Source organism: Calliopsis andreniformis, chromosome 10, assembly GCF_051401765.1.
Source record: "Calliopsis andreniformis isolate RMS-2024a chromosome 10, iyCalAndr_principal, whole genome shotgun sequence".
Lineage (NCBI taxonomy): Eukaryota > Metazoa > Arthropoda > Insecta > Hymenoptera > Andrenidae > Calliopsis > Calliopsis andreniformis.
Genome location: NC_135071.1, coordinates 12,092,899 through 12,119,868, shown reverse-complemented (window position 1 = coordinate 12,119,868; position 26,970 = coordinate 12,092,899). Strand labels below are relative to the sequence as shown.

The window sequence follows — 26,970 nt, the reverse complement described above, 5'->3', positions numbered from 1 at the left end:
CTTCGTCTTTTTCTTCTTCCTCTTCGTCGTGGTCGTCTTCGTCTTCGTCTTCGTCGTCGTTATTGTCGTCGTGTTGGCCCGTTAGCAAAAATCGCACACGCGTCCCCCTGGACGTTGCTCCATCCTCCCCGTCCGCCTCCACGTTTCCCGTCTCACGCGATCCAACAGCTCTCTGCAAGATCACCGAACAACCCTCTGTTGATCTGTCCCGAGTGGCGAGCAGACTTTATCCTCGACCTCACGCCACTCGTCACTCTCGCCTCTGACCAACCGACGACGGTCAGAGACGCGGCGATCGAGGGGTCGCGAGGACTCGAGCACCGACCGCGGATCCGCCGATCGAAGGGATCGTTATACCCGCGTCGATCCTCAGCCGGCTGTCACGGATGCCGTTTTTCTCCTCTTTGTGTACGATCTAAAAATACGAAAATCAGCCCGAACAGCGAAGCTAGATATTCTCTAGGATTCGACACGGGTTAATTTTAGTCCCGTCGGAGAGGAGCGGGCCAGAGAGAAGCGGATCACGGCAGGTCCCGAGTCTCTCAACGATCACAGCCTCGACGATCGCGACTCGCCCGTTAGCCTTGAAACGCTCCACGCGGAATCGATACACCCATAGGATCTCCCCGCGACACCTGATCACGCTTCTCACCCTCTTATCGGTACCTCCTTCGCCTCATCCCTCGCCACCGATCTTCCCGCGGCAGAGATCGATCACCCCCTTGCCCTCCCCAGGGCACACTCACACCCACAGGCACGTGCACACGACCCGATTCCCGATCCCACGGTACCAGGATCGACGATGAACGTCCCGACCGCGAATCGACCCGGATCGAGCAGTTGCGCCGACACAGAGAATGGCACGGCACTTCTAGGGGCACTAGTTGTTCCCGAAATCGGCACAGCGTCCGTCTCCAGGCGTCCGATGGTCGTCACCGATGCCAGAAGAAGCCGCGGCAGAGGTTTTCCGTCGAAGTTGTCGAAACTCGACGGCCCAGCAGCCGCGGATTCGCCGTCCGTCTGACGCCGTTACGCAACGCTTCTATAAGCATCCGTGATCCGCTCGGAATGTGGCCCTCTCTCTCTCTCCCTCTCTCTTTCCCTCTACCTCTGTCTCTTTCTCGTCCCCTGACTCGGCCGTTCTCCGTCTCGGTCGCTCTTGCGCCCCGTCGTGGTCGGTCCACTCGCGAACAAAGGCGCGAAAGCTCGTCTTAGGAGGACTACTCCCCTATCCCGTGGTCCAAGAGGATTTGTTCACGGTGGACCAAGAGGATTTCTCGCAGCATATCTCCGAGCGGTTCCCGTGGTCCTCCTACGTTCGAACGGCGGCCAGTGAATCAGCCCGCGCCGCCTCTTCCTACATGCGTGCTCTTGTCGGTCTTAAAATATTCACTAGACTTTACGAAGTAGCTTGGTGATGTTCGGTCCGGGAATAATGTAGAGCGGATCCTCGGGGTCTAGAGAGAGACGGAGACCGGTTTTCTAGCCGACTATCGGGCGGATTCGTTCGGCGGAACTGTGCGTTCGGTCCGCGGCGGCAGAAACACGAGAAGAACGAGAGAGGAGGAAGAGGACGAAGAGGCCAGCCGGACGGAGCACACGCGCGCACTCGGCTCCTCTCACGGCGACGATGACGGGCCTCGAGGTGTCGTGGCGACCTGGTGCACCAGCATCACCGCTGTCGTCGTCGCTGTCGTCGTCTCGGTCGTCGTCTTGTACGTCGTCGTCATGATCGTCGGCAGGGGCGCGCCGCGGCGTTGCTCACTCTGCTGCTAGACGCTCAGCGTCCGCACGTCCGTTCTAGCGGCGATGCTAGAGCGCCCGAACGCCAGCCTCGAGGTTCGGCTAGCTGGCTAGGAGCTTCTATTTTTACCATGGGGTGGCGAATTGTTCCCCACGCCGGTGGCCCACGAGGCGGCAGCTCGAGCGGACCGAAGTTCGCCAATGCGACCGGGTACAAACCATTTATAAATAGTAGGAGTTCTCGCGCCGCGGAAAATCGCCGGCGATTTGCCGGAATACGGATTCGAGCGATGCTTCCTTCGCGGCCTGACTATGAGCCTGAGGACGTGGCCCTGGGTCGACGGCTACATCGAGTATCGCGGGGACCTGTGCCTGGTGGAGCTGAAGACTGATATGGGGGTTCTAGGACCTTGTCACGATGAAATTCTTGGGATCTATGAATGAGCCTGAAGTGGATAGTGAGAGTTGTATGAATGTGAAGTGGGACGTTGCTGGTAGATGTATAGGGTGTCCCGCAAAGTGTAGTAAAATGGAGAAGTGATTCAGAAGTTTTTCAAATATGGCTTCGGTTTCAGGGAGAATGACTTTGTTCAAATGTACCAAATCTGCGCGTAATCCTTAAGCTATGCCTACATTGAGGCAACAGCAAGCTATATTTTATCGCCTCTTGTGGGAAAAATAAGAAAAGCGTGGGACACTTTTGGAGTGTAGGTTCTAGAGACATAGGCAGTGGAAAGTTCAAATGCATATATGTCCAAAAACGCATAGGTTTTTAGTTACACGCTATAAGCAACAAGACGTAACAAAATGTTTGTTGTTATCTAAGTGTAGACAGCTTTATAGATAATGAATTTTAATAATGAAATGAAATTTTGAGGAAAAAAATATTTTCGTTATTTCACATTGTTAAAATGTGACGGTAAGAGAGGTGTAGCTGTGAAAGGTGAGGTTGTACAGCAAGGCCCACCAAGTTAGTGCAAGTTAAATGCACTTGAGTTTGCTTTGTAAATGATCAAAATCGATTTTCTTGAAAATGAAGCCTTATTCGAATAAATGTTGTGCTTCTTTTCCAATTCATTTTTGTCGTGAGGATTTACTCCGTGCTCAATTGTGTTACAATTTGCAGGACACTGTCTACTTTAAAACAGTTTGTGTTTTCAAGAGAAGCGATAGTTCTGAAGTAAATGAAAAGAAAATAGAATTTTTTACATTTTTATCGATCTGTAAAAAAATTGTAAATTACTCAACACTTTCCACAACTATTAAAATGCCCCAAAGAAATTTAAAGAACACTGTACTGTGAAATAATTTCAATCTAAGTGTGTGGTGTAGGGTCTGCAAATAGGAGAGTACACAACTGATTATTAACAAAAACACAGTATTCACTCGCTGTAATGCTTGATACCTGACTTAACTCCATAAAGATCTAGCAGTGATATAATGCGACTTCTCTCATAAAAGTAATTATTTTTTGTGAATCTGCGTAACAGGAACAGAATATTTATTTAACTTGTTATTTGTGCTTTTAAACACCAAAGAAATTTTTTTCTTATTTTTCAGGGAGTAGTTACGAAACGAAAAATTAATTTAAAAAATTGAATAGTGTTCGATTCACAAAGATTACTACAGAGATTCTTAATCCTAGAATTCATTCATAAATGATACATTTCATAATCATAATAATCACAGGTTAGACTATAATTCCTGTAATCATTGAATCGCGTTCTTTACATACTAATCTTGTATTCATGTATTATACATATCTTCATTAAGACTTTTTCACTCTCCTCGTATAATGGAATCATATCATTATCATGATACTTCGTAATCTATGATTTAATATGAAAAATGGAATCTGAAATTGAACTTTTATCTAGATTTCCCACAATATAATTTCACAGCTCACTGACGAGTTTATAGCAAGGGACACTTTTCGAGATTAGCTTATATTGACGGTAGTTCACTTTGAGCTTATCAAAGATGTAAGTGTTACTGCATACAAGCATATTTCTCGCGCTCTAAATAGTTTCAAACGATATCGAAATAGAAACGAGCTTATAACGAGAGAATACTGCATTTTAATTTATAAAATTCTATGTTTCACAAGGTTTCTAAGTAGAGGAAAATGTGTTTCAGATTATGAAATTTTGAGGTTGTATTATTCTTGAGTAGGCTATCCCATTGCCCCATATCTATTTTGACTAATCAATTGACAATTTAAAGAACTCAAAACTTGGAAAATTTCTTTCAAAACTTAAACATCCATGTTATAGTTGGTACGAAGAGAGAACTATTAATAATAATTTAGTTTTTAATATTTAATATAAAAAGTACCTATGAATAATTTACAAAAATTGATGGATTTGAAAGTCGTAAATTTTCTATATATTTATTATAGTATATGTATGTATACATATATATGGATATGTATGCATTTATTATAATATATGTACACAATTTCGCTATACTTATCTTCAGGAAGTTGCAGAATGTTGTTTCTCTCTAATGTCTGAAATAAATTAGTAATCAAAGAAGTGATCTTTCATTAAGTTTGAATAATTGAATAACTAGGAGGTTGGCTATAGAAGACAGAAAACATGACGTTTAGCGATATCTACATTAATATTCATTTCAAAATTATTACTTCATAAATCATCATAGGTATTTTCCAGGTGAAAAGTAACATTAACTACTTTGTTTTTCTGCAAAAATATTCTTCCCTAACCCGTTACAATATTTAGCTAGGGCACTGTGAACCAAAAGTTTCTTCTCCTTAGAAACTCTACACTAATAGTATCCAGCATTTCTGACTTCTACCGAAACGAATTCCTTATGACTCACAAGAAGTATGGCAACATTCTGCACACCTATCACATCCCTACAAATCAAATTTCCTAAAGAGTCAGAACCCAGCATGTTACATTATAATCCTGACTTCGTACCAACTGAAAGTCAAGAATTTACTTGAACGTTCAAACTGTTCGAAACTCTCGTTCCACCGCGTTCGCGGCGAGTTCGATCGTCGAAGGGGAACCAACGAGCGTCTATAGACGGTGCATAGGGCTGCATTTTTGATGCTGCACATGCGGCGCAACGATGTCGGTCAGATACTTTTCTCTCCCGCGAGAAATAGGGCTCCGTTGAATTTATTAGAGTCGCATTCGACCAATAGGCTCGGTTCGTGTCAACGATCCTACAAGCAGCCGATGCCGCGGTGACTCGAGGAGTCGCGTTTTGTGGGACGAAGCGTTCTCGAGCGTCCGCGCGCGGCGTCCTCCTCCTTTTTTATATAACAGAAATCAATTAATCGATCACCGTTTTATTGTTACACGCAAGAACGAGAAATAATCGCCGCGCGTTCCCCACGCGCGCGCGGCCAGGAGGAAAAGAAAGGAGGCTACAAAGCGCGCGGTACACCCTCATTATTAAAATAACTCTTGTGAGGATGTGCGGTCTTGAAACGCGGTTTCGCGTGCCAGCGTCTGAACCGTGTTTCTGCGCGAGAAGAATCCGAGGACCCAGTTTCTCGTCGATTCGTCAACAATTCTCCGCCCCGCTGGCGAAGATATTAAAGCGTAGCCCGAACGTGCGACGCCCTCGTTCCACGCATGCCTCTTGCACCGACAGACGCATCCGACTGCATGGTGGCCGCGACGTGCACGGAGATGATAAGTCGCGTCACCCAGAGCCGATTATGCCGATGGCTGTGAGCGGTCACGCGGTTGTCACGCGGGAGAACGCTCGCGAGAGCTGAGGAATCGGAGATGAGGATCGATTCGAGATGTACTGTTCCTTATATAGGGAAAATAGACGTATTAGAAATGGAAATAATAGAATAAGAAAAGCTGTGAATGTAGCCAATTAATAGAAGGTATATTAAATTTAAATCTGCACTCGGATGTTCCTTTTGAGAGGACAAAATGTATAGAAAATCAGGACTTCCGAGTGCAAAGGGTTAAGATTCTTTATATTCGAATAATTCCTTCGATATTTCCTCCAGAGAAGATCAAATAAAACTTGAGATCCACTTGAAACGACTCCCTTAGGATCGAACTACAATATCAATACGCTCACGGTCCGCTCACTCTCCGCTCTCGGTTCGATCAAATATTATTTCATCGTGTTTCATTGTTTTAAGTGTACACGCTCATATCATGAGTAACGCTCCAACCTCGGTTCAACCGTGCGTTAGAAGAGTGTAGCTCCAAGAATTGAACGTGAGTAGACCATGAACGTATCGATAGTGGTTCGACCCTTAGGCTTCCCATTACCGAAAGAAATTTATCAGCGTCACCTAAGATATCCTATCATCTATCAAACCTGGATCTCTGATAAGGTCCCCAAGAGACGGTCGAATATCGCAATTAGCATCAAGTTCATCGGAGAGCGACCCAGTGCCGTCCCAAAAATACCCGAGAAAAATCACAGTGCCGTATCCGCAGCTGCAGGCATCACCAACGAAAACACACGGAAATAGAGGCAAACACGGTCAGCGAGCGAGGCGCTCGCGTCAGAGACGAGGAAGCAGGCAGCAGGAATCGTTGGTCCTCGACCTGGGTCAGGGGACAGGTTGCACGTCTAGAGCACGGCTCTAGAGCTCGTACAGTTCACACTTCCGGCCGATCGATCCGCGGCGACACGTGCGACTCGGGACAACACACGGTGTCGGTCACGCTACATGCTACACAGGCACACCGGTCGGCAGGCAGAAACACGCGTTTTTCCGCACACGTGCATCTGGGCCGCGCGACACTTGTCGATGCACCCCGCAGCTGCGCCACTCTGCATCCACGCACGCAACCCCTGCACCAGAGACACGCACACGCAGCCAGACGCACGTCCGTCGATACTGTCGCTCTATCTAGACGGTGCGTACCCTTGCGCGATGCGGCGTCCCGACGCTCGGGCATCGAAGGGCCACCGTGGACGCGTCGATCGCTGGCTTCTGCCCCGAGACCACCGTTTTTTCACCGGGTGCCCCCTTGGTCAACACACTCTCGGTCGTTTCGCGTCGCCCTGGGCCTGGCTTCCTTCTCGTTGGGTCTCCTCACCGCCTGACCCCGCTCCCTGTCCACCTGGACCCTCGTTCCTGCCCTCGTTGATCGTTTTCCTCGCGGAGACTCGCGTTTAGATCCCCTTGCGTCGTCGTACACGCACCGTGGATACGGGGACGTGCGTCAGGGTGGTGGCATGATTGCGACTATCCAGCTCGCCGTGCGTCGTCGTCGGCGCTGCCCTCGACGCCGTGCGACGCCGGCGTCGTGGCGCCTCTCGTCGACCGCTCTGTAGGACACATGCGCTGTTCGATACCGATGGCCGCTACACGCCGCTCACGCCTCGGCCGAGAGTCGCGAGAGTGATCGGCGCTCAGATGATCGGGATCTTGGGATTGATTTAGGGATTCGATGGTGGGAGGTTTTTGGAGGCTTGATTCTTGGTGTTGGAGGGTTTCATTATTTTATGAGGAAGGATTATGAAGCTTGTATTTGGAAAGGAGGATTTAATCTTGGAAGAGGAGCTTCTTAAGTTCTTTTGAGGAGTTCAGGTGTCCCTTTTTGCAAGGGAGTTAAGAGGTCTTGGGTGGTTGATGAAATATTGAAATTCTGAATCCGATTTCTTTGAGGGAAGATTCTGTGGCTTTTATGATTGTTTGAATGTTGGAGGAAGGTAAGGAATACTGTGTGTTCTTGGGCAGGTCTTGATAAGCTGTTTAGGGAGATTTAAGGATCATGTTTCTGAAGATTGAAGAGGATTCGAAGGCAGAGAGTTCCTCGTATCTCTGCAATTCGTAGGAGTATGAAAATTTTAAAGTATTTCAGGGAATTGTAAATAGTGGATACTTACAAGTCACAGGATGAGTGTCTTTGATAAAGTAAAGGGTAGCGCATTGCTACGTGGAACAAGTGTGTTGTATCGCACTTATATTTTCTGAAGTAAAATAAAATACTAGTTTCGAGAAAATTGCTTCCCCTAAGTTACTTATTGTATATAAATAAGAATATAAAAAGGGGGAGACGGTGGAACGCGTTTACGTACACGCTGTATAATCTATGTAGTACATATTTCGAATGTAGGGTAGAATATGTGCGCTCTGGTCGGAAAATCGAGGTGCGGCAGCATTTATCGGAAAATCGAAGACAGCCACTTTTGTAATATTCTGTGAAAAATGAAATAGAATTTGCTATTGACTCACACGAAATCTTACGATTTTCATTGCATAACATTTTTAGATTCAATTAATTTTTTTCATGAATATTGCAAATAAACCGAAATTCGATCATGCAGTTTTCTTCTGCCATACATTAGTTTTTGTTTCTTTAAACATAGGGTTCACGTTTCATATTTTCTTTTGTGTTTCACACAATTAACTTCCTGGGCAATAAATCATTAAGTATAATTTTTCTACTTATCTATTCTAAAACAAAAAGTTACATTTGTTTATTGTGTAGTAGGTACATAACTTTTCTGAAATGGTATCGTTAGTTACTAGCTGCAAAATGTAAATCTTGCCATGTGCTGACGAGATGTCAGCACGAGGCGATGAGCAACCAGCTTTGTATCGACAGACAGTTAGATATCGACATGCTACGCCTGCAACCAGTTAGTCACCGACGCTGCTCAGTGATAAAGTATAGAATCAGAGACTAGTAATGCGTATATTTTATCATTGATAGGATAGACCTACCATCTTATGTGATTCTGTAATACCGACTTCATAAAAGGCCTTTCGTCTGCCTGCGTCCTCTATCTTTACGAACAGTGATTTTGGAAATTTCTAAAAATATTTAACTTTAATTCCTAATACTCAGAACGTTGTAATCCTATTTTAGACTAAATCGGTAACATTTAGTGTGATTCGATAGTGATAACGTAGCTCGTAAACTACCCGAGTGTATTCTACACATTTCTACATAGGATTCTAGTCATCACTCTCTACTTTTTACTTTTTTTCGCCAATTGACTAAGCTTAGACTAGCTATTCAATTATATAACTACTAATAAAAAAGGAAGGAAATCTAAAAAGAAGTCAGGAATGAACTTTTAATATAGCACGTGCAAAACCACTGCACACTGTTGCGATAATGAAATTCAAAACAAACAGTGAGAACATCAACAGAGATCGTTAATATTCAGAATGCGTTGCAGTATCAATTAGTTCTTCCTCGAAAACTGTTCATTCTGAAGAAAAAATTGTGGTCTATGCATTTCCATATACCGAGTATCATTTGAATATAAAGGAATTTCTGAAGAACTGGAGATTAAATTGAAATAAAGTTTTAAATTGAAGAAGTTGCATTTCTAATTTGTAACTTAAATGCTGGGACATGTATGCGTATCATTTTATCATTAGTAAGAGTTGACAGTTTGGCTGTATCTGAAATAAAATGTGAATTTCCATTGGGCGTATATTGTATAAATTCAGAGGTGACTAGAATAGTTTCTTTAAAAATACGTTTTCTCTAAAAAAAGTAATACTTATTCGCGGAAGTACCATTTGTGAAGAAAAGGAGCTTCTACAAATCACCAGTAAGTACTTATTCTATCAATATTTTACTTTACAATTTCTGTCTACATACGTACCACTCATTCATCTACAATTTCATTTGTAACGATTGTTTACCAGAACCCATTCTCGACTAAACTTTACCACATAAACAGTTGTTACACCATATTCGAGTGATGCAAAGAAGCTACGTAAACTAAATTTTATCTCGACAACGAACAAACAATGCATCGCTAATATGTATTACAATTGCAAGCAGTAACGTAAACTTGATAACGCGGTATTGCGTTACTAATCGAGCTGCCTAAGATTATCTAAGCGCATAAGTACGATCAGCAGCGATTTAAAGTTACTGTTGACAACTGACAGAAGGCGATCTATAGATTGACACCGAGGCAACTGGTGAGAAGTGGATTGGGTGATTCCCCGAGGTGCAGTCGTTCAACTTGAAGAAGCGATGCAACAGCGATTTCAGGCTCGCAACAGCGTTGGATTACTGAGATAGTGGCCAGGGAACACCTTGCCTGCACGCATCAGGTTTCAACCGGTAATACAATTATTTTCCCTTCCCCAGGTGGGAATTGATTTCTCGATGGCGTTCAGTGCAGCGTGCAATGTCCCTTGAGTGACAACGCACGGATGCAGCTTAGAGGGTCGAGGAACATGGATGATAATCGCGAAGATGAGCAAAAGTAATTGGTCTTTTACTAATGTATATTTTGGTGAGCTTAGTCCAGTGAAACAAAGTGAAACTGTTAATTTTTTTGTGCATTGGAAAGAATCCAAATTATTCCGCGGAGAAAATCAAAATTTGAGTTGTCTCAAATATCTGGTTGCTATTTCTTGAATTTTTATTAGTTTTTTCTGACCAGGTAAACGTAAACAATAAATAAATTAGTTGGCCAGAGAAACGAGTATTTTATGCTCTATTAATGCGTGGTAACGAGTCGTGACGTTACAACGAGTAGAATTTATACATGTATCTCCAGAACTTCAATTCTGACTTATCACTCTATGTCAAGCAGACCAAGCTGAAAATCGAGAAATCAGTTTGACTTTTTACGCTGTTTGTCTCCAAGGATCCTTATCTATTTCCTCGCGAATCCCCCTTCCACTATGCTCATGGAATTTGACGCGCGAGTGACACGCGACCTCGCGATTTTCAACGCAGACGTTTACAATTTCCTCGACGCTCTTATCGAGACGCGTCAACCTCGACGTCGACTTCTCACGCTGAAGATTGATGCGATTATGATGCAACGTTACGTGGATCTGCAGCGTTCCATTTATCCGCGAGCGTTGTATATGTGAAAACAATTTCAAAAACGATCTTCAACATGACGAAACTCCTGCTAATTCGACGTCAATGTTTCGCTTTCAGAACTACTGGTAACATAACTCTCGGTGACATGGACCTTCTGAGCCTGACGTTTCGATCGTTTCATCTGAGGGACTCGATACCACATCAAGAGGGCTTCGTCGGTTTGGGTAGCGGCAGTGTTATCGAGGTATCGAAACAGAGCAAAGAGGAACCGAGAGCTTCCACGAAAGAGGAGCCAAAGGAGATACGGACGATTAATTTGGACGAAGTCGCCTGGCATGATACGGCTGACAGTTGCTGGATCGTGATCCACGATTTCGTGTATGACTGCACGGACTTTCTGAGGAGTCATCCAGGTGGCTCGGATGTTATCCTCGAGTACGCTGGCAGAGACGGGACCTTGGCCTTCATTGGCACTGGACACTCGAGTAATGCTCGACAGATCTTGAAGAAGTATCTCATAGGCGAACTTCCGCCGGAAGAGAGAATCTTCCGTGTGCCAAATGGTGTCAAGGTTGCTGGATATTAGTGGGTAAAATAGAATTGTTATTCCTTTGTTGTATTATAATTACTTATTTTGTGATAAAAGATCGGTTACTTCTGAGGAGAGTTGTTTTTAGAATGTATGTGTATTTTTTCTTTATTGACAAATGTGACATAATTTATTCGTTATTTATTTGTAATATAACATGACAGAGAAATAAAGTGATGCTGATTTTTATTGGTAGTATTTCTATTTTATACATAGGATTACTGTAGAATTTTTTTCGCTGAATGCTACGGAAGGTTTTTTTATATTTGTTTGTGGAATATAGTAGTAGGTATATATTCAACCAATTTTTGTGTGACTTATTTTGATCCTCTGCACGCGAAGCTGTCTGAGACTTTATAAGATGTTTGTCATTTTTAATTAGGTATCGTGAAATTAGATACTTCTCGCCTGCGGTTACAAAGTCAGTTATTTAAGTCACGTTTTCGTGATCACTTTACATGCACCGTTCCACTGCCTGGATTTCTCCGTGCCTCAGAAAACTATTCAGCTACTGTGTAACAGAATTCTCAACTCTAATTGAGAATTTAACTTGGATTAATTAGCATATCATTCACCTACCTTGATTTATCTTTTATACTTATTTCAATTTTGTACATACATACGGAAACATAAACTTTTTTAGTATTAAAACTGGGCGAATTTTATTTCCAATGAAAATATAAAATAACTACGTAAACTAGTATATTTACGTTTGATATTTGTAATATGTCATTAGAAAATATAAATGTCTTGAAATAACAGCAATATCAAGTATTGAATTACGTATCTCTATTTGTTTTTTATTTCAAAACCTAAAGAGGAAATAATTATTTATTAAAATAATGCCGTATAGTAAAACTCACAGTATAAAACATTTTTAAATTATTCAGGTAGCAAAATAATTACGTTCAAAATTATTTTTCGTTATAAAATGAAGCAATTATATTTGAAAAATAAAATAAATATACAATAATAAAATATTGCATTACACGATATAATATTTCCAATAATGTGCCCAGGTCTGGATAACATTGTACTTTTGAACTTATTATCTACAATTTCATGATCACGAAAAATAATCCATAATAATACAGAAATTTCGAAATTTTTCAGTTTATTCATCTTTGTAACCTAACCCAGGTCTCGATAATAATGTAGTTATGAAATTATTATCCACAATTTCGTTATCACGATGAATAGTTCATAATAATACAGAAATTTCCAAATTTTTCGATTTAGTCATCTTTGTGAATTATCCTCGAATATCTACTTTTAATATCCTGCAAAAAAAATTGAGTTACGATAATTTCCGCGATTTCGTCAGATCAATTAAGGGTTAACAGGGTGTTAGGAATAAATAGACGTGTTATACACCGGTACAGTATATTTCTTGGTCCTCTAAACATTCATAATATACAGAACATACAATACGACATAGCAATTCAGCTGTAGTTCCTCGTTAATGCGATACCGATAGAACGTTACACTTAGTTTCTTGTTATCCACGAACACTTCTCTTTTCTCCGTGTCTTAAACATCTGTAACGTGTCATTGTGCTCGACGACGGACAAGACTTAACGACATTCACAGAAAATAACACACGAGTTACACGATGATGAGAAAAATATTTCTATGTTATAGTAATGCATCTAAGTATTATAGTTATCTCACACGCTACTTTTTTCATTTCCCATCATGGAAAATGCATTTTCCACCACGACGCACGTTCTCCTTACTATTATATCCTTATTGAAAGGCTAATTTCGTAATCGGTGAACAGTTACAGTGAGTGAGACAAATATTTGCGCACGCTGTTCTTTTTGTGTAATAATACTACATAGGAAAATACTATATTTGTAGGAACTGTTTCGTTTAATAGATTATTGTATATAAAGATGTTTCCATCTGGAACACTCAGTATTGTATAATAAGAAAATAATATAGACAAGTGATAATTTGTGAGTCAAAAGGGTATCGTTCAAATTCATATTATTAGAAATAGGTACGATTACAAAAATGAAACCTGAATCGAGATATTATTTAATTTCAAAAAATAATGTAATACGTACTTTGGATATTTGGTATATTTTTTGCACACTTGAAGTTCCAATAAATGTATAAACATCCCCAGTCCAATTATATGAATCGTTTAAAAAATCCTCTCATTTAAAGACATATTGCTTATAAAAGAATTTTTCCAACAGAGTTACTATACGAAACCTAAGTTTGCAAATACTTTTTTGACTCTCAAATTATTCTTCCCTCATTAAGCGAAGTAGTCCCGACTAATATATTATTTTTTTATATAACGCTATTATACACAAACTAGACAAGCAAACTGCAAATACTTTATCAGCTTACTGTACACCGATTTGCAAACGATTGCAAGTGTAACTGTTTCTCGATTCAAGTGTAAGGTTTCTTCGGCGTATTTTTTGAGAAACGTTTCCCTCATAGAAGAGGATCTACAAATTTTAGAAATTTCGCGCTCTTCCGCGGTCCTGAACGCTTGCCTCACGATTTTTACGGTGGAAGCTGAAAAAACCTTCTTCACACAACAATTTTGTATTTTCCTTTATTTCACTATCCCTTGTCGCTTAAATGATTGATCGTGTGCGCTTAGACATACGTCAGCTCGATGTATGATTCTCCTGCCGCTGTGACTCGTCAGTGAAAACCGATTTTAATCTCGTCAACAGAAAACAGAGCAAAATACCAGAAGGTATACAGCGCCTAGGCAGGTAATTGACCCCTCTGTTTCACGTCAAGTCGTAAATTTTCGTAGCTCCACTTCGCAATACACCTTCAATACCTCTGTTCAAGTTTTGGTCGCCCATGAAAGTCGAGTTTTCGGCGCAGTTTGATTCCTATCGTCGGGAAGAGAGGTGGTCCTAGAACAATTATTGTACAAACCTAGATATTTTTCTCTCGGTGTTGGATTCTTCTGTAAAATCATGTATCATGTTCTTTTTCGCAATTCTTCGTGTGATATTATTCTTTCTAATTTTGTTCAATTCCAAAAGTGAATGTTATCGAGTCAGTGGATCGTGCTGCGCTGGAAAACGAAACTGTCAGCGAACAGGAGGATCACTAGTGTCGAAGTTCTCTAACATTAGATCGTTGAAACACGGTAAGCATCACGGATTATAATCTATACTGTTTCACCTTCATAATGTTAATATCTATACATGTAGCACACCGTTTCGGCTGCGCCGTGGATATTTGATCCATTAATTCGTTAGGAAATCTAACGTGGTCCACGCTGTGCACCAGCGAGTGTTTGTGCCGATTCGAATTACAATAATCTGCCGACTCGTTTAATCGCCGCTCGCGAGAATTAATTTCAGGGAACGATAAATTATTCTGCCTTCGATTGCGTAATTATTCCTGCTCGTGCAGGAAGCAATATTGCGTTGAGAAATTATCAACGTGCTAATTACGCTGTAAATTAACATATCAGCCGGCTGGCTTGCGACTATATTCGCCAGAATTGACTTAAATTTAATTTAGAGAATGTTTTTCAGTATTTATCTGATCGAGATATAAATCTCCAAACGCCCTCCTGAAAATTTATACACTTTCAGATTGTTCCATTATTAACTGTGCTCTAAGAGAACTGTATTTCCGGTTATGCACATTAGATTTTCCACGAAACAATGATAATCGTTCTATATACAATAATGAGTAACGTCTTCATTCCAGTCGAATGAGTGGAGAAACTGAGTTATCATTCACAGAATGCTGCTTCTGAAACTCTGTAAACTATTCGAACGAAAGAGTCTCTCGATATTTCTCTATTCGAGTCACCAGGCTTCTATTCCCTTCTGTCGAATCGAAATAAAAAATTTCCATGAAAATCAGAATTTTTTCACCGACGACAGGTACCACAGAGAAAATTGAACGTTTCCAAAAACAGCACTGTGAACAGCCAATAGACACCAAGTATTTACAAGTATGTTCGATGTAGGATATCTTTCTCGATATACAGTAGTGTTCTCTAGTCCTCTAAACGATAGACACCGTTGTCTAATTACATTTAAATCGAAACGCTGTTCTATAACGTGTCAACGCGGACGATGGTAGTCTAGGTTACACTCAACACGCTTTAAACATCGATATTTTACAGGCTACTTTCTGATTTGTATGCCGTTAGGAGAGCCATTTCGTAGGACGCCGCCTAGGGCGTCGTCGTTTAATTAAAGTACGTCTATCGTCTAATACGGTACCTCGAGTGGCTGGATACTTTTACACGGTTAATTGCTGTGAGTACGATTAACATTACGATTACGCTTGGCGCTAATCGATCGCGTGAGTCACGACGATTTTCGTCATCGTCTCGACGAGACATGTGGGAGGGACCTCGAGGCGATTCGCGTAGAAAAATTAATAGCTCGATCTTTAATTGAAACGATTATTTGGTAATTGAGAGTGTTCGTTCGACTATTTGGATAATTAGGATTCCATTTGTTTTTAAATACAGTAGAAGGCTAATTTCTTGGAGCTCAATCATTTGGAAGGGGGTGTAGGGATGCAAATTATTTGTCGTATTTTTGTATTTGCATTTTTAAATAAAGTGGTAACTCCCTCTTTTGCTTAATTATACGAGCAGAATAAATCGGTGAAAATTTCGATGTCTCCAGAGAATGTTATTTTACAAAAAGGAAACTAGTAGAAGAGATTGCTATTACTCTGTTTTTAGACATTTTTCAAATAAGAAGTTTAAATTGAAAATTAGAAATTTTTCGAAATGCAGCATCTCTCTCGTAATTATCATATTTAACGTAGTCTAATTATGTAGAATATCCTGCATATATTTACTAGATACAGCTTGTGGGAGGTTATAATAATTACTTTCGTTAATTAAAAAAAAATTAAGAAGTCTCAATTCCAATTAATATTAAAGGTATCTGATTGAACTTATTTTGCATCTTTTTAGACGATTAGCGTTCTACTGTATATCTTTGCCAACTTTCAGCCAGTGAGTCATTAGAACTATCACGATTGACAAATACTTATTAGACAATTTATAGTGTGTATCTTACATGCACATTCGAAAGTATTCTCATTTTAATGAAACATCTTCCTTCACGTTAATTATACGGACCAAGTAATAGGATTACTTTGCGAACTGAACTCTGTGTACTGTGAGTCTGAGAAAATATTTATTCATCAGTTTGAGGGATAACCGAGAATTTTCCTGCTTCCAGTTTGAACGCGACGTTATTATTAAAACAAGGTTTAAGGGTGCCTATTAAAATTTCTGTAAAATAGAAGCAACTATGACATCCTTCTGCGTTTCGTAATTAATTACAATTATGTACAGTAGAATAATACAGACGAAATCGTTGACTACTCTCTGTACCATAGAGAGCAGAGTCAACGCTGTAGAGTTTATAGTCTCAGTATGCTTTATTTTTTCGGATAAACACCCAGTGCTTCCTCGAATCTTACGATAAAACAAACTCCATATCCACTCGCAGTAATCGTGCCTGCGAGAAAAATAAAAATTTCATTAGCGGTCCAGCTGCTGAATATAATCCGCTTGCCCCGTTCCTCTTGCTAAATGGGAGCTGAATGTTTCATTCGTTTATCGTCTTGTTAATGTTTCAGCAAACGGACATGGAATACGCAGTTAAATTAAGGAAATGTTCAAACAATAAAATAGTTTAAAAATAGGCTTTACTGTTATTCCAGTTAAAATCGGAAAAATGATTGCAGACGAATATTGTGTACGGTTTAACAATTGCGTGATTTTTTCACAAGTGCATCAGTGCAGCTGCAGAGTACACTTGTTTTTAAAATGGAACGTCACGATTTTTTTACATAAACTGATTCCTCGTACTATTTTTCGTAAATAATTATTAGGGTTACAGTGTCAATAAAATTTATGTCTATTTTTTAAGATATTTTAGATTTTGTATAATTTCGTCGAATGTTTTAGGGAAAATAATACGAGGAATCATGCTATGAGAAAAATTCGTGGGGCTACATTTGAAAATAAGTATGATTGCACTTTGCAGCTACATCGATGTACTTGTGAAAACATTGTGAAAATATTATACATATATTACCATATATGCAAAATTTTCCTCTGCAGTTTTTTAAAAATTTTATCTGGAACATAGCTATAGCTCAGTCCAGTTTGTAGACCCATCCTGTGTTGAGAACTGAGCGCGATAATGATGAATGTAATTTTAGTGAACACAGAGTAGAGCCTTAAGTATTTGCTTGGATTGTTCATTAATAAAAAGAGCGGTATTAACGAACACTTGAGTTCCGCTGCGAGGCGATCGTCCATTTATCGATCGCTGAAGTTTATTTCAAGAATCACGATTTCATTTGTAATTGGAGCTTGGATTCACAGAAAATTTCTGTCGTGAAAAGATCGCGATTGTCTTTTAAACGAAGACCACACATTTTAAAAATCGAAAACGTTCTATCGTGAATAGAAGGATTGAAAACCTTGCTCCACCATCGTTCTCTTATCCAAAAATCCATAACATTTATAACGGCGCGTTTACCTAAGTACTTGAGAGTAAACTATACTTCCATTTATATGAATAATTTAATGTAACTGTACGCAATCAATCATGCACACCGGCGTGAAATTACATTTCTTGTACAAACAGTACAGAATAAAATGTCAGGACTACTACTAAACATTTATCCAAATATTATACCACGTTCATGGTACAAATTATAGTATATATAAATCGAACGTATAAAAAATCGTGAGTTTATCAAATTCACTAGTCATTAGTAGAAAAACAGAAGATCTCTACTAATCCCTAAATTTAGGCCTAAAATAATTATTATGCATTTTCGGATACACGCCCATATCCCTTGACAATAATTTAGAAAAAGTAACAGCGACATTCACTGGGTAACTCAGTGAATGCCTGAAAGACTGATAATATACACAAACGTTCGTAATAAGAAGCCATTGTTTAATATAGTGAAATACCCTTTTTCCTCTTTCAGTTTGGCGCACAGCATCTGGACCAGCCAGGAAGGATGAAGGTAATTCGAAGTACACATCCCATTCATAGCTCGTAACAATGCAGAAATTGGATCTATGAACTGAGCTCCTCTCAACAAATTCGTGAGTAACGAATAAGACTTTTATTCGAACGCTTTAATCGCTAAGAAACATTCCGCTCGATTCCTTGGAGCATCGAGTCTCTTGAATCGAAAATTGTATTCGAGCAGTAGAAATAATCAGAAACGATATTCTCAACTATGTGTTTTGTGCGAGTGACGCAAACATTGATTGACAACTGATGGTTCTGAAGGTGTCAGTAGACAGTTAAGAAGCCTTCAGTCATCGAAATACGTCTCTGGGCTGAAACCTTCCGATAGTTTCAGATACAGAACTTTAACTGCAGAATTTCTCGCAGTTTCTTGAAAGTTTACGAGGCTGATCTTCGAAACCGCTGCTGTGCCTAGAAAACTTGAAAAACGTGTGTCTGAGAAGTTTGAAATTCCCCGAGTTTAGGAATACTTTAGAAACTTCTCGTCGATCTTCCACGTCTAATCGAGGTTCTTGCTAATTGTCGGTCGTTCCACGATGGAAACTTTCGCGGTTTCATTTTGCGGGATGCTACGAGAAAATGGCGGGAGAGGGACCAGGGTGAGATCGATTATTTCAAAGCCAATCGAGGACTTTGACAGGGTTCGTTGCATCCGCGATGGAATTATTTTCGGGCCATTCCTCGAATACAATTTTCTTTGAGTCTTCCAAATTTCTTTTGGAACTCTTTGGCTGTTTCGTTCCACTTGTTATAGAGGAGCTTACATCAAACTGCATAGAGCTATTCCATTTTCGAACGCCGATTGCAGCGCGGTTGTCTCCATGCAGAATGCACCGTCTTCGTACATGGTCGCGGCTCTTTGCTGCTGCACTCGACTTTCGCTTTGTGATCTGAAATCAGGTGTAAAAATTAGCCCTCGATGATGTTTGTGGCTCCTCTATTTAGTGACTTTTTATCGTGTTTTCTGCTATGTTAGGAACTCAGATTACCAATGGTATTCTAAGGAATATTTAACAGTAAAGGTACAGCTTTCCTTTTTATCATTTCGTTTTAACTCCTAACTAGTATGAGGCTGTTGTGGTACTAATACTAAAATTATTTTTAAATATATGTTGTTATGTTTTGTATTATACTCTTAGCAATAACTCATAGAATAGATCGTAGACTAAGTTCTAAATTAGGCTTCAGACCAATTCCTACCTTAACTTCCAAATTGAATCTTAGAGTAACTAGTTAAATCATGTACTAGGTGTCAGACTATGAACTTCAATTTCGAGGTTTCTTTTCTTAAACCATTACTCTGAAGTGAATCAATCTTTTCTCCCACTTTTTCCCCTCTATGGCTTCTCTACTCTATGCTACAGATCCTGGACTAGATCCAAAGCTGTAACTCCCAAGCTCTATCCTAAATGAAATTCTAAACTGGCTCCTAGACTAATTCCTGAACTAGGCTTTACGCTAAATCTTGGATTAGATAACAGGCTAAGCCTTGTAATAGGTCTTCAATCAAGTTCTAAATTCTGGTGTCTCGGTTTTGAAGTTTCTCTCTCTAAACCACTTCGAAAACTCACCTGGGAGGCATTGCTCGCGCCCGTTGCTGAGTTCTAATCTGTTGCTCCCTGGAGAGCTGCTGGTTCGACACGTAGCTGCTATCCCTGAGCACGGCGCCCTGTTGATGATGGTGGTAATGATGGCCACTGGATCGCTCGTTGCTCTGAGACCGTGATAATTGCACTAGGTACTCTCTAAGTTCGGGTTGACTGGTCAACAGATCGCGGCGAGTTTGGGCGTTAGGCGTCACCAGGGTCGTGGTCGTCGTATCCGACCAAGGCGGGGGTGGAGTGTGCGATCGCGATATCATGGCGTACTTGTGACACAGGTATTCCTCGTAGGTCGGTGGCAGGCCAGACTGAAATTGAAACGTGTTTTGCGATTTATTTTTCATCTGCTTTATACATTTCTGTGGTGTATTTATCATTTGTTTTAATATTTGCTTCGTTTCCAATTGAAGATCACGGGGGAAGGACTTGGTAAGTCACGTGATGATTGACTGTGATCGCTGCCTAATCAACATATCCACCGCCATGAAAGACTTTTTTCATTTAAAAAACACTCTTAGCAAATAAACGTCAATATCAACAACAAACTTCAATAATACTCTTATGAATAATGCAAAATGGTAAATACTATTTGCTTATGAAATATTCCTTTGATCAGATGGAAGGTCGTAGAATCTTACGATCATCTTATGCAATATTCGTTAAATCTGTAGGCCTTTGGAGAAATCACCATTCCTTTGTGGAAATTCCTTTTATACGAGTGTCTCTAACAGAGGCTGAACAATGAAGATCGCGCGGTTAAGGATTTATAGGGAATCCCTCTGGAGCTGATTGCCGACAGAAATAATTCGATAACAAGGCAGGGGATAGTCGGTATTAATTGTATTGTTTGGTGTAATTGGTGCAATTGCTGGGATATCAAAGCTGGGAAGCTGAGACACGCTGATGGGAATTTGCACGGCGAAATGTTACCGATGCTTTGTTTAATCTTTCGATTTGCTGGAATATGCTGTCGCTGCCTAGGGGCTTCGTCTGTAATTTAACTAATTGCTGTTGGAGGAAGTTTGACGGGAAATATTGTTTAATCTAGCCGGGGGAATTTGATCGCCCGCCAGCGATACTCTGCTCCCAGTCACAGAAGCGTTCAAGTGTTACGCTGATTGCTGATTTAAGTAGAGAGAAATTAATTAGGAAGTTTGCAATTTTTCACGTGGTCTCTGATGTTCCAAACGTCGTAGTTTTTACTGCGCGATTCATTGTAGAAATCCTAGGGGAAATTTGTAAGCGAATGAGGAAATTTAAAGTGGATTCAATCGCTTCGAAAATAGTAATAATGTTCTTTATGTCGTTGAAACGTCACGCGCTTCTCTACGTTGAACTTTTCTGCTCATGGGTAGTTGTTCCTTTGGGATCTTCCTTCACGAAATGTTTAAAGTTTTCTTCCATTTGGAAGAACCTAGCATAACTTTTAATTAACACAAAGTTTCGATATAACAGAGAGGGTTCGAGAAGTAATGTAAGAAAATTAAAAATTAATTTAGTTTCAGTAGTAATTGAAAATTATAGTACAGTTTGATTCATTGGAAATTTATTCATATAAAATTAGAATTTTTTACTAGATCTACACTAGTATTTTTCACACTTTCTCAGACTACATCCATCTTTATTCTATTAAATTATTCCTGAGTTCTTCTGTACGTATACTTGATGTTTCATCTAAATTAACCGATAATGAAATCATACTCAGTTATAAAAATGTAATACATCTCAAATTGTGTTCATTTGAATACTATTCAGTTTAATTCTTTTCCATTATCCTGTGGATTTAAATGAGACATTCATAATATAAAAATTCACAGTTTATAGAGGGAAAATAATTCTGAATTTGATAAAAAAACTAATTATTCGCATATTTACTAATTTTTAGAAAAGGTTACAAAATTCCTAATACCTCATTCCTAACAATTCCTAATAAACGATTAAACGTTAGAACTTTTTTAAATTTATGATGCTTTGTTTCAAACATTGGGTACATTCCACTTAGTCATACAATTATTTCCGTAATTGACAATTCGGGATTTGTATTACGGTAGCAACAATAGGACTTTGATATTTGATACTCAGTGTTCTGTTACACATGAAAAACTCTGGTAGAATTTAGCGTGTCTGCAAACCTCAATATGGTTACGAGTCAGTAATTACGCGTATCAAATTCGTATCGTTCGATTAAACGCCACGCGAGAGTACCACATTTCTATTCTACTTTTCAGTCAGATGCGGTTTCCACGTAACTTTCACAATGTTGAATGTTTCATTAAATCGGGCCATACGTATACTGTTTATTATCGATTTTATCGAAAGAATTTTTCGGTAATTCAACAGACAGAACAGTTATCACGTTCCTTTGAACGCTCGGTTTTGAAGTTTATTAATTTCGATCTGCTCACTAGACTGCAATGTTCTTTTTTTAATTTAAGTTCCATCAATCCGATGTAGGTGTAAAATTTCATTTCCCTGGTCGTACATAGGAAGTTATAGCGCTCATATTTTCCTATTTCCATAGGTATGAGTCACTCAGTTGACAAATCGATTAACTTCACAAAAGAAAAATATTATTACAATTTTATAAAATTCAAAAAGCTAATTACTTTGGCCTGTGAACGCTTTATATACATATGAATATATTCAAATCATTAATTTACGATATTGAACTACTATTTGCAGAAATTCGACAGTAGATACCAATCAAGTATAAATATTTTGCTTCGAGGTTTCCACATTTTAAGATTCAACCAAACATTCAAATATTCAAATCTCTAAAGTTTTAATTTCCCTTTTAATTTCAAGTTAACTAAAATAACACGTTCACATTGCTCAAAATGGCTCAAATCACTTGCATTCAAGTCACTCGAATTCAAGTGACTTGACTAATCTGAATGTTCCTCGACGAAATAGAAACATAAAGAAATATTTCAAATCAAGCAAAGTAACACATTCACATTAATCAAGTTGTCCCAGATCACTTACGTTCAAGCCGCTTGAATGTAAGTAACATGATAATCTGAACAAGGCTTAAAACTTTCGGTTGCTTGTCATTATGATACCTACTCTATCAACTTCATACTAAATTATAATGATTAGAATTTCATCAGTCGAACACAGGAAAATATGTATTATGTTGTACGTGTAAACATTGGTACGAAATTCTGATCGTATAACAGAACATCTGGATAACAGTGTCACTTCATCCCGTCACGGTCTGAAACGACTGAATAAGTCTCCGTCAAAGCTGGAAAAGTTTCGCAAGTTCCCAGAGAGCTGGCGCGCGTAGTAATGAGCGCAGGCTCCGACGTTTTACGTCCATTCAAAGTGTTTCATCCGATTACACCAGCGAGCTCTTAATTAAGAGCGAAATGTTGCGGAATTCTAACGTTCCTTTGGCTGGGGACGCAGGGACGGCCTTTTCGAATTGATTCGTTGGCGTCAGCGGGTGAAAGGAACACCCCAGTCGAGCTTTTAAGCGCAACGCTTCGGTTGACGGACGCGTCCTTTTCCGTTTCGCGTCTCGCGACGTTAAAAACCCCTCACGCGGAGCGCGAGGGATTGTTTTGGGGTGAAACGGGGCGAAGGCAAAAGCGAAAACGCAGCGCGGGGTGGGTCGTTCGTTTTGGTCTCGTCGGCCAACTCAATGGGACTGTTTCAACCCTAAAGGGAGTTTATTTAAATTCAGGGCTTTGAAGCTTTCGGTACGCTTTAGGATCTCTTTCCTCGCTCTTTTCGAGTTACGTTTGTGCCACAATTTAACGGAGGATGTTTGATTAAATAGGAGCCAGGACTGAGGAAACGTCTTTTGTTTTCTGTCACTGTATCTGCTGTCGTTGCTATGAAAACTAATTAGGCTGCTTTGTTTTTGAAATTGACTGTTGGACGAAAATATTACCTAGGATAGTTTGACAGAAGGTGTTTTAATGTAATTACAGTGTGGCAATAGAAATATATTTTTTGGATTCTAAATATTGAAATAATTGAAAAATATTCATTTATTCTCGAATGTATGCTACGCTCGCCTTGAGGCTGTTAGTTATCTTTTGTTAATAAATTACTGTGTTATTCGAAATAGTAATCTTCCAGTCGAAGGCCAAGTAAATAGAAACTATAAAGTTTCCATTGTCCAAAAGTATATACACTATCATGTATGAATAAGTATTTGGTATTTGGACACTTTCACATTATTGAAAACGTATGAAAGATCTATACTTTCTTATTTATACTAACTGATATTTAATGTTATAATCATTGGTATTTGTAAACCTTATATAATCATTTGATATGAGATTCTTAACCAGAACTATATTATAGAATTTTACTTGGTCCATTTTATATATTTCGATCAACTTTATCTAGACGTAATTGCTATCGATTTCTTAATTTTCAACAAGTAGCAATTCAGTTATTGTTTCCACTTTCGACAATTTTCATTGATGGTCGTCAGAAGGCAGCGAAGGAGAAAAAAGCGAACATAAAATCGTGTTTTTACGATTATTATCCTGTAATCCGATTTCCAGCGACTCTGGAGGACTTCCGACAAAGTTTCCCCTTATTTTCCGCCGGTGTTTTCTGTAATTTTAACGAGATCCCACGGGTCAAGCGAAAGTGGTTACACGATTGTCGCTCGCAGATGGATTTATTCGTTCGTCAGTTTTTATTTTTTCAGCCAATGAATTTCACAGCTCGTTTTCCCGCGAAATATTCCTTCTAGCCATTAATTCGAAATATTCCTAGCTGCTAATGGAAGAAATATTTTAATTTCATTTTGCATGCTGTGTTTCAATGGAAAGCAACATTGTAAGAGTAGGTAACTAACTTTTGTTTTAGTATATGTTATGGAGTATTTTGTATACTGTTTATAAAGAGAATATTACCGTTTGCCACAAGCTTTCGATATGATTTATATATTTTCTCCAGATGGTAAATGTTAATACTTGGCTGAAAAATTTCTAACTTTATACCTAAGAGATTGTAATTACAGTAAATGATTTAACAAATTCTGCAGTTTTATAGTTCAAATTTAAACTTGAGAAGTTACAGCTACATCAGTTAAGCAAATGTTCTATAATTTATTCGATTTACTACCATAGAAACTGTTCTTCCACTCTACCATAAAAACTGGAGTTTTGTTCCGGTTACAAATGTTAAAGAAATTTTAAAGTCAATCTATCAAAAACCTTAGTGCAGTAATTATCCCAAAAACATTACGCTATATAGTTCTTCTGAGGTACAAACCCCTTGTCGTGATTCATTTACCTCTAAAACTTTTCACGAGCAGAGATGCTACTGAATTTTTTATCTCCCAGTAATTGATGAAGATTCGTTCGACTTTCAGTGTTCCTTGAAGTATATTAGGTTCACCCAAAGTAAACCAAACTCGAACGTCCGCTATTGTTATCGCTGCACGCAAGCAGTACGTTTAGAATTTATTCGAAGGATCTTCTTAAAGGTTTCATGGAGGAATATAAGAAGAAAAATCTGAGACACCCTGTATAACTTTATCCTATATTTTCACTGCGTATGATAAGACACGTGAATATGCAGCTTTAGGTCTCATCGTATGCTTTTCTTCTCGTTGCCAAAATTCTCGTAAATGGCAATTCTGGACGTCGTAATTTAAGAAAAATTTAGTCAGAACTTGGTAAACACAGTAATAAAGGGGGAAGATTCAATGGCGTCTTATTCAATCGCGAATTTATTAGAATTTCATCGATAGGGATTAAAGTTTTTAGAAAGAGGTCTTCAGAAGCGGGCAGACAAAATGGTGCTCCTTAAAAATTCTTTTGGTCGTGACAGCAATAAGAAACGGATTAACTTCTTTACATAAAGAGTAAGCAACAATTTTAGGGATGCCATCTAGAAAAGTTTGCATTAAGAAGAATGGCTTTAAAGTTCTATATCTGATTTAATTAAAGGTGTTTTTTCAAGTCACATGACTTCATTATTTCAATATAATATTCAGGGGCAGAATTTTCAGGGGCAGAATTTTCAGGGTTATTTTTTCTTCAGGGTTAAGAAAAATAAATGGCTATTGTAAATTCTATATTCTAGAGAGCTGCCTCAAAGTACAGTATTCGTACATTGAACATCTATTGGCTTTTGTTTTGTCAGGGTGGAGGTTAAAGCAATATAATGTTGGCTGTCTATCATAGCGAAATGTTATTCGTTCTACCGAATTTTATGTTGCCTTGCAAACTCCGTCTAGATTTTGTTTTATGATATAGTATGCATAGATACGCGTTGATGGAATGCTGTTTTCCTTCCTCGAAAGTCGTCTTGAGAAACGGGCGCGTTACTCGAGGAGAAAAATTGTGGCGGGGGTGGAACAGAACAGAGACAAGTTGAATCACCGTTCTAATAGCGGCAGGAACGTGCCTGCACTTTACAACAAGCTCTGCTCGAATTTCTCGCCATGGGCGAAAGGCTTTCGAAAGTTTCTGTATCAATCGAGGCAAACTTTTCGACGCGTGCAGTTTATACTGTTTCATTCACACGCCGTCAACGTTCCTCTCCGTTGCCTTGAACTGTGTCGCTTGCCGTGATTTACGGCAAATTAAGGCGTTCCTGCAAACTTGGGACAATGAGTCGTCGCGCAAGTCGTTTAAGTTGTCATTTGTGGGAACGGATTCATAAACACCGAGAATTAGTAACGAAGACAGACGGGCTGCTTAATGCGTTAATTTAACTTCCTCGGGGACGAATAAACGAAGCAGAGGAAACTAGTTTTTTCATGTAAGGAATGTCACTTTGTGAGAGTCACATGGCGAGACTTTTCGTATCTATTCTGAATTTTTTGACGTGTAATTTAAAGAAACTTGTATTGCATGTGGCGCATTATATTTTTATTGCTCGTTGTGCGATTATTCAAGATATAGAACTTAGAATTACCAATCACTTTGCATTTTTGTTGGTCTATCAACCAGAATTACTATACCTACTGTGCAGAGCGAATAAGTTTGCACCCAAAACACATTTTAACATAGTAGTAATTTTCTGTATACAGGGTGTTCCTGGGTTAAATGGTCAAACTTTAGATAATATACTATTAATTTAGAAATTTTTTCTCTGGAAGTATGCTCGCAAATGCTTCCTTCAAGAGACATTTACTACTAAAGTTGTAAGATTTGGTAATACATGTCATCGAAATAATTCAGGTTTACCACATTTATTATTAAAGAATATTGTTGCATTTATTACTAAAGATAACTGTAATTATTACGTATGTTGTTCAA

The 26,970-nt window shown here is 39.3% G+C and overlaps 3 protein-coding genes across 5 annotated transcripts in view; 1 reads left to right on the top strand and 2 right to left on the bottom strand.

Moving 5' to 3' along the window:
- Window positions 1–5,080: 5,080 nt before the first annotated feature.
- On the bottom strand, window positions 5,081–6,531 carry LOC143184753 (uncharacterized). Its single transcript, XM_076387212.1, has 4 exons — window positions 6,422–6,531; window positions 6,229–6,321; window positions 6,064–6,185; window positions 5,081–5,535 (listed from the first exon to the last, which is right to left on the bottom strand). Exons 1-4 carry the CDS (start codon window positions 6,529–6,531, stop codon window positions 5,312–5,314), a joined length of 549 nt encoding a protein of 182 aa, XP_076243327.1. The 3' UTR covers window positions 5,081–5,311.
- A 3,099-nt stretch (window positions 6,532–9,630) lies between these two features.
- LOC143184998 (cytochrome b5) lies at window positions 9,631–11,289 on the top strand. Of its 3 annotated transcripts, none has more exons than XM_076387666.1 (2): window positions 9,631–9,794; window positions 10,629–11,289. In XM_076387666.1, exon 2 carries the CDS (start codon window positions 10,657–10,659, stop codon window positions 11,095–11,097), a length of 441 nt encoding a protein of 146 aa, XP_076243781.1. In that variant the 5' UTR covers window positions 9,631–9,794; window positions 10,629–10,656; the 3' UTR covers window positions 11,098–11,289. The 3 variants fall into 3 exon arrangements, with proteins under 3 accessions (XP_076243781.1, XP_076243780.1, XP_076243782.1); XM_076387665.1 differs by lacking the exon at window positions 9,631–9,794 and adding an exon at window positions 9,863–9,939; XM_076387667.1 differs by lacking the exon at window positions 9,631–9,794 and adding an exon at window positions 9,970–10,119.
- Window positions 11,290–18,891: 7,602 nt separating this feature from the next.
- LOC143184785 (uncharacterized) overlaps window positions 18,892–26,970 on the bottom strand; it is a 64,031-nt gene continuing 55,952 nt past the window's right edge. Inside the window, exons 4-5 of the mRNA XM_076387247.1 lie at window positions 19,703–20,040; window positions 18,892–19,021 (exon numbers count right to left, since the gene is read on the bottom strand). Of these exons, the coding sequence (XP_076243362.1) occupies window positions 18,892–19,021; window positions 19,703–20,040 (468 nt within the window). The remainder of the gene's footprint in view (window positions 19,022–19,702; window positions 20,041–26,970) is intronic.